At 38.4% G+C, this 12,500-nt stretch overlaps 2 protein-coding genes, 1 non-coding gene and 1 pseudogene across 3 annotated transcripts in view; 1 reads left to right on the top strand and 3 right to left on the bottom strand.

The window, feature by feature from the left end:
- LOC140930871 (uncharacterized) overlaps positions 1 to 892 on the bottom strand; it is a 1,968-nt gene extending 1,076 nt beyond the window's left edge. The window contains exons 1-2 of the mRNA XM_073380583.1: positions 778 to 892; positions 118 to 467 (exon numbers count right to left, since the gene is read on the bottom strand). Coding sequence (XP_073236684.1) covers positions 118 to 467; positions 778 to 872 — 445 coding nt within the window. The 5' untranslated portion in view covers positions 873 to 892. The remainder of the gene's footprint in view (positions 1 to 117; positions 468 to 777) is intronic.
- LOC140932117 (uncharacterized) overlaps positions 1 to 9,779 on the bottom strand; it is a 13,674-nt pseudogene extending 3,895 nt beyond the window's left edge.
- On the top strand, positions 2,317 to 8,706 carry LOC140929949 (uncharacterized). The gene is made up of 7 exons (XM_073379628.1): positions 2,317 to 2,581; positions 2,837 to 3,676; positions 4,110 to 4,328; positions 4,700 to 4,864; positions 5,486 to 6,363; positions 6,673 to 6,928; positions 6,959 to 8,706. Exons 1-7 carry the CDS (start codon positions 2,317 to 2,319, stop codon positions 7,336 to 7,338), a joined length of 3,003 nt encoding a protein of 1,000 aa, XP_073235729.1. The 3' UTR covers positions 7,339 to 8,706.
- A 551-nt stretch (positions 9,780 to 10,330) lies between the features above and the next one.
- On the bottom strand, positions 10,331 to 10,403 carry Trnai-aau (transfer RNA isoleucine (anticodon AAU)). The gene has a single exon. It is a non-coding gene; the product is annotated as a tRNA-Ile (tRNA).
- Between the last annotated feature and the right edge of the window lie 2,097 nt (positions 10,404 to 12,500).

Here is a 12,500-nt window from a genome sequence, read left to right on the forward strand (position 1 = left end):
TAAGGTCACAAACTTATGGTGGCTCTGAAAAAACTGATAACTTATTGAAATGATAAACTAATTATCACAACACAAAATATACCAGAAAGGTATCTGAAATATACATATATGGCTCACCTGTGTTGTAGTAGTCCTCTAATTTAGTTGACTTTCCCTCATCACTTTCTGGGCTGTCTCCACTCACATTACTTGTGGTATCACTTTCACTGCCACTCACAGGAAACAGTTTGCCAGTCGCTTCCAGCTGCTCAGATTCCTTACGCCGCCGCTCATCCATATGCTTTCTGATAATTTGCATTATTGCATTTCTTCCCAACCCAAGTCTTCCTAAAGTAAACTCCTCGTCCTTGGCCATCGTGTCAACAACAGTAAGCATTCTTTTGGTGGCTTCTAGGTTATTTCGAAACCGTGGTGCCGGGGACCCTGGTGGCCACACCTGTTTTATGTAATTGGTGATTCGTTTCTTCCTGTAATAAAGAGGGGCAGCAAGGGATAAAATGACTAAACTGTAGATCACAATGTTGGAGAGTATATAAATGGTGCTTCAAATTTACAATAAATAGTTTTGATGATATATCAGATGTAGGGCTGTGAAGATAATGGCTCCATCAATTCCAAGCCCAACCCTGGCTTTTGTGATTGGCACAAGGCATCCTTTGACTCATAAAGTAAGTGTTTAAGAATTACACTCACTAACTTGTATGTGGCTAATGACAGCTCAAAAGATGCTAAATCACAGTTTTTACAACAATCAAAAACAAATATCTGGAGACTTACTTTGTGTTATAAATGGCCCGATCCGCTGTATTCATTTGATTTTTTTCTGTGTTGGTCAGTATTCTGTCTACCAAAGAAAAATCAGTTCTTGACATGGGCTTCTCCCTCTCACAACTTCTTCCTTAAATTGGGTTCAGTAAATAGAGCGAATGGTTAATATGATAACATAAGCTACCATGTATGCATACCAAAATCTGGTCATTACATAATTTTCAATGCACCTACCTACATATAAGTCCTACTGTTTTACACTATCAAAACAAACTTCGGTTACGGATTCATGAAAATTTTTTTGGTCCAAACGCAAAATAATCTATCAAAAATAGCATTTGATTAAACTAGAACAAATCAAGGCAAGCAGAATTCTTTCTGTGGTTCTCTACGGCTAACTACACTGTAACATGGCCAATTAACTACGTATTACAGCACAATGGAATCTTTTTGACAGATAGGGAAGGAAAAATATTGTGCTAAAAAACGACGCTGCACAGAATTAAGGTATGTCGCGCAAATACAGCCTAAAAGTGAAACAACGATGCAAAGCAGCTCATAATCGAAGGCGACCTGTCGTAGTGGCGGGAACAAGTTATCAAATTTTCGATGTTTAACCACTTTGCAACAGGGAAAGAGCTAAACCTTCTCCAAAAAATAACCGCACTATTTTGTTTTTGACAATACGCCAAAAAAATTTACGACTGTAAACTCTCGCACACGTAATCGTCCTCGTCCTCAGATCTAAAGCTCTACTCCATTTAGAGGCTTAAACAGGAGTAAATAAAAATATATACCTGCACTGGGTCCTGCGCCGAGTTCACTTATTTTCTCCGTAAATTTCCCTTTCTTGCCAATGGTGTCGAGTCCTAACTTCTCCATAGCTTCACTACTCCGAACAGCAGTCGACAAAAGTATACGTCCATCAATCTCCTCCTGTTCAAACTTTTCGGCGACATTTTCGCTCCCGAAAGTCCTCAACGCCCAATCCTTGACTTCCAGTACTGACCATTCTGATAAAGGAGGAAAATGATACATTTAGATTGATGAATAGCTTAGCTATCTATTGAAGAGAACCATACTGTACGTTACCAACCTGATACAGTCTTGCTCGGGCCGGATTCAACAGCGGCAATATTTTGGCGGGCGTTTTCCCGCGTCAGTTTCACAGGTAAGCTTAACTTTGCCGTCGATTGAGACAACACGGGTTCATCCGAGCTGACAGAGTCTGTATCGCCTGAAATTTCCTCAGTTACATCCATAGGTATTTCATTTTCCAGATTTTCAGAGACAGTTTCTGGTGAACAAGTTAATGCCGGCAGATTCTTACGAAACGTAGCTCCCCTGCAACTCGCCATCTTGAAACTGACTTTGCCAATCTTGCAGCACTGGATTAAATTGAAGTCAACACTTCTCATTGGCTGTTTTTTCGCGCCATAGTCACCTCATAAAAATATTGGCTTTTCATTGGCCAATCTATGTTAGGGCCCAGTGACGAACGCCAAATAATGATTTGACTTGTGACTGGAAACGAGTTAATACCAAAACATGGCGGCTCGAAGCGTAAGAGTTCCATCGTCCACTTGCTACTGTTCGGCTCATCAAGCGGCTCACGTTCATTGTTTCTGTATAATTTGCAATGGCAAAGCAGTAAATTATCGTACGCAAATATCTCATCTCAACTCGAGTGCATTCTGTGATGTAGTTACACCAACAAGATCCGAAGAGGAAACAGTGGTACTGGTGGAAAGGGAAATTGAAGAAAGGCTCGATCACGAAGAAACTGTAGAAGACGGTCATGATCGCATTGATGGTATACTCTTTTTCTTTTCTTTAATATTAGAACTTTTTGTAAGAAAGTCGGGAAGTTCGGCAAGCCTAAGAAAAGACAAAACCCGGCGCCCCCGGCTGATCATGATTACGAAATGTAAGCTTACTTCAAAATTTAAGATTTTTTCCAGTTGTTGTAAAGTTAAAGATTCAAGCACTTGAAGTCATTGTACATAGCTCAAGTTCTTTTGCATGTATGACTTAAAATTTATTTATTTTTTGGCTTGTTTCCCTGAAGCTGGTGACCTTCGTGCTGACAGTCCTATTTCAGAAGAACACGGTCCATTTGAAGATGAAATACCTCAGGAAACTGATTCCGATGGAGCGGAACAATTTGGCTCAGCACCGGAACAAGCAGAAGTGGAAAATGAGGTTGATGATATGGGTGAAGCAATTGTTAAATGCATCTTTGAGTCACTTGATATCATACAGGATACAGGGGCATCACTAAACACATTTCAAGATTTGCTTGTGTTTGCTCGGCATATGTTTTGTAGAGGTAGAGGACTAGAGGATGAAGATCAAGTTATCAAGTCAATTTGGCCACATGACTGGGAAACGGCAAGGCAGTATCTTTTGAAGTTGGGATATCAGGACGCAAGGGAATATTTCATCTGCTTAGATGACTCCCACAAACGTCACTGGGATATCTTGGATAGGCCAACTGACACTTGTTGCCACTGTGGTAAACCTGCACAACTAAAATATTATTATCTAGGACTTAAAGGAAAAGTGAAACAATGGGTATCAAGTCCAGAAATGTGCCTCAAAATGACTGGTCACTGGCAGGAAAAGGAACACTGGCTAGGGAGAGAAAGAGGATGGCACATAAAAAAAGAGGTCTGGGATGGTGACCGTTTCTGCAAGCTTTCATGGTTTTGGGATCCAAATGCTGTCTGGTGTCTGCCAGCAAAGTGTAAAACTGAGAACTGCAAGAATGTTATTACTGGAGAAACCATTGAACGTCTGCCTGCAACTGCTGAGGGATTGAAAGAAGTTTCTTGCCAGAAATGTCACAAAAAATTTTTACATGAGCCAAAGTATGCAAGAGGGGATCCCAGGAATCTTGCTTTGATGGGTAAGAAATTTATATCACTGAGGAAGTGCCTAGTTTGGGTATTGGAAAACTAACATGTACTTTGTCCATGCATGTTGAATATTTTGTTTCAAATTGATTGAACCAAAAAATATTTAGTTTTATATATCACAACATGCATGTATGTGTTTAAATCTGTTAACTAACATATTTTGTTCTTATACCTTAAAATTCCAAAAATAAGCCCCTTTATATTTAAGCCTCTCTGATTATAGGCCCCTGAGCTCCCTGGGGCTTATAACTGCAAAAAAGTGACTTAAACTCTTAAAACACCTGCATAAGTACACCATCACCATAAATTGGAAAATATTTTTTGTTGCATTTTTTTTGTTGTATTTTAATGTTCTACAAAAATTTTAATGAAATTTTCTTAGCAAGTAGTAAATTACAGTTATGTTAATGTTGTATGTCACAGGACACTGGGATGGCTTTCAGCCCTTTGGAAACAAAAAGAGGAGTACAGGGGCCATTGAAGTATCTATTGCAACAATGAACAAAGAGCACAGACTCAGCACTGAGGAAGTTTATACTGTTGGATTTGTTCCATCATATGATCTTCCAGATGGAAGGCCAAACAGCCTTGATCCCTTTTTAGAGCCATTAGTGCAAGACTTAGAGGAGGGTTTTATTGAAGGTGGGTATCATACCCACACTAAAATGAACTGTGCAGCGTTTTGTTCATGTCGACAGAATATCTTTGGTAGAAATTCTACTCGGTGTCCTAGATGGGATTTTGTAAGATCCTGTAAGGTCCTATAGGATCCTAAGTAATCCTTATCTGAAAATTTTTAGTTGGGATCCTTCTCCTTCTCTTGAGTAAATCACACCTAATTTCTCTTTAATCTTCCCTGGCTTCCTACAAAAAATTCATAATCATAATTATCATTATTTAAAACTCTACTTAGTCTTATTACTTATTAGGAACTTATCAATTTGGCACCTTCAATACATATGTGATCTTCTGGTACCTTGCCTCTTATATTCAAATGTACATGTACATTGCAGGATATTTAGTAGACTACAAAGGGGCATTGCATTGTTTTCCTTCTGGTGAAATGGTCATCAGGCTCTTATTACTACTTTGGACTGGAGATCACCCTGCCCAGTGTGAAATTTGTAAAAGTAAAGGTGCAGGAGGAAAAAAGGGTTGCAGAAGATGCAAAATGTTAGGTATGGTTTTGCTCAACAGTAAATTTTATTATTATTACTGTGAAACTCTGAAAACCAGGAATGTTGATTTTGTAATGACCAATCCCAGTCAAGTTCAGGAGACATGAGCAAACCTCAAAACCACAAACTAATGGCTGTTGCTTTTTGCAGTTTAATTTTTTTTTCACACCTGATTGGTTATTTCCTTGCAACAGAATAACATTGCATAAATATTCCTGGTGTTCATGGTTTTTGAGTTTCACAGTAATTACATTTATGTATCCAAGAAAGGTTTTTGAATATGACTTATTTTTCAAAATTCTTCAAAATGTGCAAACAAGGGAAACGATACATTGCTGCTTTGTACTTCACACTTGAACATAGAACATCTTCCAAGCAGACACAAAAGAGGTTCAGAATGACATTTTTCAGGAAAAGACAAACAATAATTACAGATCCTGACTTGTTACCTCTAAGCAAAATAATCCCTCCAATTATTCATTGTTTTGATAAAGGTACCTCTGATGTAAGGATCTCCAGTCTCGAGAAATTGCACTGTTGTAATAATAGTATTATGACTATTGTGCAGACTATTTTTTGCACCTTATTGTAATAGCATATATACTTTATATTATTCCATAGGGGTCTGGTTGAATGAGGAGCGCCATTATTACTACCCTGGATTCCGAGAACATTTTCGGTACCCTTGGCAAAAAAGGTCACTGGAAGAAGAAGTACCCATTATGAGTGAAATTGAACAAGAGGAAAGGCAAACATATTTCCAGAACAGAAGTAGAGAGGCTGGATTCAATGGCCTGAGTTTACTGCATCGTCTGAATCCTTTGTATCAGTTCAACATCCTGACTGATATTGTTTTTGATGCAATGCATTTGTTACCCCTTAATGTAGTGAAGAATCACCTAATAAAATTGCTTGCCAGTGAAGCTATCAATGAGAGAGAATTTTCTCACAAACTGAAACAGATGCCATGGTCAACAGATTATAGATCCTCAAGACTTCCGATCAATTTTGAATCTATGGGATATTGGAAGGCAGAAGAATTCCAAAAACTAGCATACCCTGCCTCTGAGTTTGTGTTCAATGGCCTGCTTGATGGGGAGGAATACAAAGGATGGGCTCCAGTTCCCAGAATGGTTGAATTTGTTTTCAATGTTGGTCGAGATGGCTGGACAGATGACATGATACAGAAATTCCAGCGTCTCTCATGGAGATATTGTATTCTTATGGAAGAGCATTTTGGTACCCAAGCCTGTGTGATAAATTTACACAATCTTATTCACTTTCATGAGGACATCTCAAGGTTCTCTGCCCCTGACAACTACTGGTGCACACAGTTTGAGAGAGCTGTTTCACGTTACGTTCGGCAATCTAGTAACAGAAAGCATTTGGAGAAAACATTTGCAAGAAAAGAGTCTCAAAGAGAATTCCTTAAGTTTTGCCCATCTGGAGATCTAAGTACGGAGAGGCATTCAAGGTCACCCAAAGTCAACAGGGAAAAAGTAAGGGTAGTGTTTCAAGCTCATTAGCAATAGTATTCACTGATGAAGTGAAAGTGAATAGTGGTAGAAATTTACTGTAATGCAAAGTGGCAAGGTAAACATCTACCACTATTAATAATAGTGGAATTCTACTAGTGTACAAATATTAATGCAACAATCTCATAGGCTTAGCTACTCGTCAGCCATTACATGCGAGCTCGTAATGTGGGAAGATTATTGCTATACAAGTACTATTCTCCAGACTATCATATGATCTGAAACAAGACTACGTAAAGAAACTGATTTGGTCTAATTTTGTTTGTGTATCAGGTTGTAGCAACTTCCCTCGAAGGAGCAAAATACTTGGTTCAATTATGTCAGAACAGCCCTGATGCCACAAGAATTAATCAAGGTGTCCTTATTGGATCTGGGCAATCACATTTCCTTCTTAGGGACGAAAGTGCTTCCATTATGGGTTACTTCTCAGATTTGGAATCCTGTGTCATTGCTGACACAGCTCAGTGTTATCGCAGTGCATATCTGCCTATGCATAGAATTGCTGTGGGTGGGAAACTGTACAGAAATGGTGATGTTGTGATTGCTTAACAACAAAACAGTGAGATTTTCTTTCGCATTAACAGTTTTTTCCTTGTAAATGTGAATGGAACTACTCAACCAGTTGTTCTTGGAGACACTTATCAGCTTGTGTGGAATCCTGCAGGTGGTGTTATGCATCATCCATTAAGTGACACAGTTTATGTAAAACCCTTTGAGAGTGGCACCATTCTTGGGCTTAAAGATTTACAAAGAGAAATCATGCTTTTTCCAGATGTGAATGGAAATTTTGCAGTTGTTGATCCATTCAGGGAAACTATTCCCTTACCACCTGTCATTGTTCCTGTTTATCCTGAGGAAAATGACATGATCTTGGTTAAAGGAGATGATGATGAAATTTGGCAAGCCCAAGTAAAGCGTGTGTTATTTGCTGAAAATTAGTGAAAGGATATTTCTTTGTGAAACATCACAACTGGAATGAAAACAAGCTGTGGGTAAGAGAAAGCCGCTCAAGTCAAATGGATAGCATCAACTTTAATAGCATACTTGATATTGCTACTGGAGAATGGCAACATAGTGTCTGGAAAGAAAGCTGACTTATAACTTCAACCTTTTTGGTTGTTTACTGTTAGTACCAAGCTAAAATTAAGGGAAACAGTTTCCTCCTCTAATAATGCCAACAATGCTTTGGATCAAAACCCACCAACCATGAGCGAGGTTCGTGATACATCAATCATGAACAACCATGGTGGTAAAAATAGTTTCACCCAGTAAATCGACACTATCGCCTGATGAAGACCTGCAGTGTGCGGTTGAAATGTTGCAATCAATATTTAAGCGACATTCGTGAGACAAACGATAAACACAACTCTTTATATGCATTATCCACCATGAACAATATCTTTCCTGACAAGCTTGAATTGGTTGTGGAGTTTACAAAAGCTGAGTTGCATGCAATGAATTTGGATTATTATAGTTCATTTTTGACAATTCCCAAGCCATCTTTTTCAGTCAGTAATCTTTTATTGTCAAGTCGGCTTTTAAGACAAACAACCTAAAGGTATTTTAACAATGACGAATAGCAGATTTTACTATGCAGAGATATCGAACTTTAAATTGCAAATGAAGCACACCATATTGTAAAAACAAGTTTACGTTGGCTTCAAACCTGACCCACTTGATCAAAGGGTGTATGATGTTATCCACTGCATGAATCACTATCTAGTGGATAGTGTAGTTGGTTTTGTTTACACGAAACACTCAATACTCCAGTGGATAGCGTTATTCATCGCTTATAACAACCAGTGCTGGTTGTTCCAAGCCTGCAATGTTTGCATGAAAAAAATCCAAATTTGGATGAAAAGTAATCCAAGTTCACATTGCAAGCTAACCTGGACGTTCAGAACACAGGTTTGGTTAACAAAATTACTTCTGTGAATTCCAAACTTGTTTTAGTTAAAAACCAGCTGACAAAGTTTTCATGAAAACAATCCAAATTTGGGTGAAAAGTAATCCAAGTTCACATTGCAAGCTGACCTGGATTTTCAGAACACAGGTTTGGTTAACAAAATTACTTCTGTGAATTCCAAACTTGTTTAAGTCGAAAAACTACTTCGTGTTTTATGATAAACAAATTTAATTACGATTTTCTTAAATACTAATTTGGGATTTACTAGTTTATTTATTCTTGCTTGAAAAATCCATGATTTATCCAACTTTAAACCAAACTTGGGTATTTGGTTAACTTGGATATTGAGAAATCCAATCGATATCCAAGTTTGATCAAACTTGGAAATTTGGGAATTTTTCCAGTGAGCGCCACTCACAGAAGCTCCAATTCTGCCTGCACGGTGTCTAAAAAATCCTGACCCTTTTGCTTGGGACCTTGTGTCAAGTTCTACCTTACTAATGTCTTCATTCGAAATGTCTAGCTGCACATTTACACATTTTCTCAAGAGCTCTGGGTACTGAAGTTCAAGATTTACAGTTTCAAATAGGTCTGACGCAACAGGTACACTCCTACTTTTTGCTACGAACTGATCAGCATAATCTTTAGTAAGGCTCAATGCCACAGGTTTAACATTGCACGGATTAAGTTTATCGAAGAAGGCTGACATTTCCGCGGTTGAAGAAGGTCTGGCATCAACATTCAGAGGGGTTTTCCTCCCCTGTTCAGATGCATACTGTTGAGGTGGAGTAGTGGCATTTGATAAAGAGTCGATTTTCTTGTCCAGGCTTTCTTTTAGTTTTTTGGCAGACCTGAAATCAATGTCTTTTACCCTTTTATACTCCACTTCGTTTACATACGTTGGTAACAACCGCGAACATTTAACTTGAGTGCAAGCTAATTTGCCGTGTATTCGGTTCCATGCTTCGATGTAAAACAGTACACTAGCGACGTGAGAGCATGATTCAGCGAGGCCTGCTTTACAATTTAGGCGGTGTGCTGATAGAATCGTCCCATCTTTATCAGCTATGATCCAAATGTTTACCAATGGGTCATTCATTCGTTGTGAGTGACGAACTTTGGCCACAACAACACATTTTCCGGAAATCATTAGTCCTTGCACCGAAGTTACAAATCCGGACACCATCTGATTGTAAGCTTCCAAACTCTTGTAGGCTTTGAACTGGTCTTTTGTGTAGTGGCTGGTCTCCAACACTAAATATGCCAGCAAATCAGTGGATTCTATCTGGAGTAAACACTCCTGGTCGAACTGATCACTTGGAATGCTCGCCGGATCCACTCCAACGACGGATATCTTCTGGAGATATCGAGACTTTACATGGCTTTCAAGACCTTTTACGTTGTCAGAAAGCACGGGAATATTAGCAGCAAGGCTTTGCAAGTCTTCACAAGCTTTTTCTTCGGGTAGGTCCATTTCCAAACCAATTTATAGCGCAGAAAACTAAACAGGTTTGCAGAATTGGCGGTCTACTTAACATAAATTTCACGGGCAAGGGGCACCAAGATGGCGGATGCCCAAATATGGAAACTCTAATGACGTCAGGTGAAAACCAGCAATTGTTCCAAGCCGCTATTGTTCTTGGCTCGGGTGCTGTGGTGGTCGGGTGGTCAGAAGGTAGTCGGAATTATGGTAGTGAGGTATGACATCATAGGGTAAGAAGAGAGACACTGCATGAGTTAGTATATTGTAGTAGTAAGGGAACTTATATGTGTCTAAGAGAGAGTAGAAAGACAAGTGGGACAAAATTATTGTCCCCTCATTACGCATGCAAAGTGCGCAGAACGCATGCGCAGTAAAGGAAAACGTTTTAAAACATTGCTAAAAGTGAAATGACTTAAAGACTGTAGTAAATTCAATCAAACCAAATTGTCGAAGGGGATATAGCTCAACTGGTTGAGCACTCGCTTTGCAAGTGAGAGGTTCAGGGATCAAAACCCTGTGTTTCCACTTTTTATTTAAAAATAAGGCAAAGCAAGGTTTTGATCCTCGGACCTTTGAGTTATTAGCCCAACGCGCTCGCCACTACGCTACTTTGCCTTCATAGAAAAACCTGAAAGAAGCAAGACTCAAACTCATAACCTTAAACTTAAAATTAGATTGGGCGCCAGTACTGACGGGAACATGATTGTGCTACCGCGTTCCTGGCCGTGAAAAGACGTTAAATTTAAGTTTAAAAAACATGGAAGATGTATGTAATAATTTGTATTACACACAACGTCTCGACCAGGAATTGAACCCGGGTATTCTGCGTGACAGGCAGAGATACTAAACCACTGTACTACTGAGACTTTCCTGGAAGTAAAGTCCCTACACAAAAAGTTTTACAGTAAAGTGAAATGGTTATAACTTTTATTAAACTTGGTGGCTGCTAAAAGGGCCGTTTGTGTTTGTGTTTTTTCCTAATAGAAAAACGAGCGTCTCCTACTCATGAAATAACTATGATAGGAATAAGTGAATGGGTAAACTGTAATGATTTGAAACTTGTGTGAAAATGAAGGCTTTTTTGAAAAGTAGATGGCTATCGTCTGCAGGGAAAGCCCCACAGGTCCAATCCTACGCACTTGTACAAGTCAAACACGTATATATAGTACTCACAATGACCTGGTTTCCATCCTTGTTCTATCAGTGCAACATCATGTCGGTCTTCCCACGTTATATGTGAGAGAAGACCAACTTTGAAGTTTGCGTATGTTATGTCATATCAACATGACATTCGTTGATATGCTGGGCTTTTTCAGAGGTCAGGATAACGTCCAGGGTTTCAAAAGCTTCAGCCATTTTGTAAATGAAAAAATGAAAAATTTCAGCCCCATCAAATCCATAGATGAAACGTTACCTAACCGACTTTATGTTTTCCGCGCGAATCAAAACATTAACTCACCTACTTTGATTTTTTCCCGTGCACGCAAAATTACAGTCAGTATTGGTCATAACTTTTTCTAAATTTGATGGCTCCTAAAAGAGCCATTAAAAAATTTAAGTGAAGAACCAATAGTGGTTATAGTGTCAGGTTCAGAGGATGCGACATCTCATGAGCATAATAATACAGGGTGGTAAAAGGTTCTTCTGCCAAATTTAGAAGCAAATCTTACTGTTAGCTTCCAATAAACATTGAATACAGATATCCCATAACATTGATCTTTATATTGTTTTGCCAGAAATTTTTAAGGCCCACCATTTTGTAGCACTCGCAGCACTGATGTGCTTGAGTTAAGCAGATTGTGATCATTATTGGTTTAGCAGGAAATGCACTACCCACACAAATGGACAGAAAAATGATTTTTTTACGGTGTTGTTTCACAGATATCCATACTCTCCAATGAAGGCTTTTTGCTCGGAGTCGTCCTCTTCCCCCCTACTTTCCTTCAAAAACCTCCTCTGTTCAAAAATTTCAATTATCCTCAATGAGGTGGGTATGGATATTGTAGGAACCATATATAAGTCCCGTGCACTTAAATATCAGGTGGAAGGAAATAGAATAAACAAAAAAATCAATAGTGTTTCCATAAAAATGGTGATAAAGTGCTCTGTTATTTATTCGATCCATGTAACATAATTTGTTATGGTAAGCAAATAATACAAATCTATTTCAATATAGATGTACATAATATCTAAAACAGAATATTTATTTTCAATGAAGGAAAGTAAAATTTAAATAAATCCATGATATGAAATAATCCATTATTAGATTTAATCATAACTATAACAAAATTGTCAAATCTGATTGGCTCTCTACTGCCCTGATTTCAGCCTTAATTGGACAGTTTAATAGGACAGTACGCGTCATGCCTAAGTAATTGGACAGTACGTGCCATCACGCGCGCGCTTAAATGGCTTTTTTTTTCACTGCTAGCAAAACAAAATTTCGAATTTCTTGTGTTTTGGTTTAAAAAATAGCCTATTGTATCACAAATTTTGTTAAAGTTATGATTAATTGGTAACAGAACTTCGTGTCGTCCAATTCAGTCTGTAATCATACTCGTGATTAAACAAATCGGACTTCCTCTACGCGGTTGTCCGATTTTGTTAATCACTAGTATGATTACAGACCGAATTGGACTCCACTCAGTCCTGTTACCATTACAAATAATCTATTTTCATCCAATAATTTTACACAATTCACAAAATCACACA

Source organism: Porites lutea, chromosome 3, assembly GCF_958299795.1.
Source record: "Porites lutea chromosome 3, jaPorLute2.1, whole genome shotgun sequence".
NCBI classification, from domain to species: Eukaryota; Metazoa; Cnidaria; class Anthozoa; order Scleractinia; family Poritidae; genus Porites; species Porites lutea.

What these genes read in the sequence shown, in the direction of transcription:
- LOC140929949 (XM_073379628.1), top strand. Translation starts at nt 2,317, where the DNA reads ATGGCGGCTCGAAGCGTAAGAGTTCCATCGTCCACTTGCTACTGTTCG. An exon ending in CGGTCATGATCGCATTGATG is followed by an intron (nt 2,582 to 2,836) that starts GTATACTCTTTT and finishes GTTTCCCTGAAG; the next exon opens with CTGGTGACCTTCGTGCTGAC. An exon ending in CAGAAGATGCAAAATGTTAG is followed by an intron (nt 4,865 to 5,485) that starts GTATGGTTTTGC and finishes ATTATTCCATAG; the next exon opens with GGGTCTGGTTGAATGAGGAG.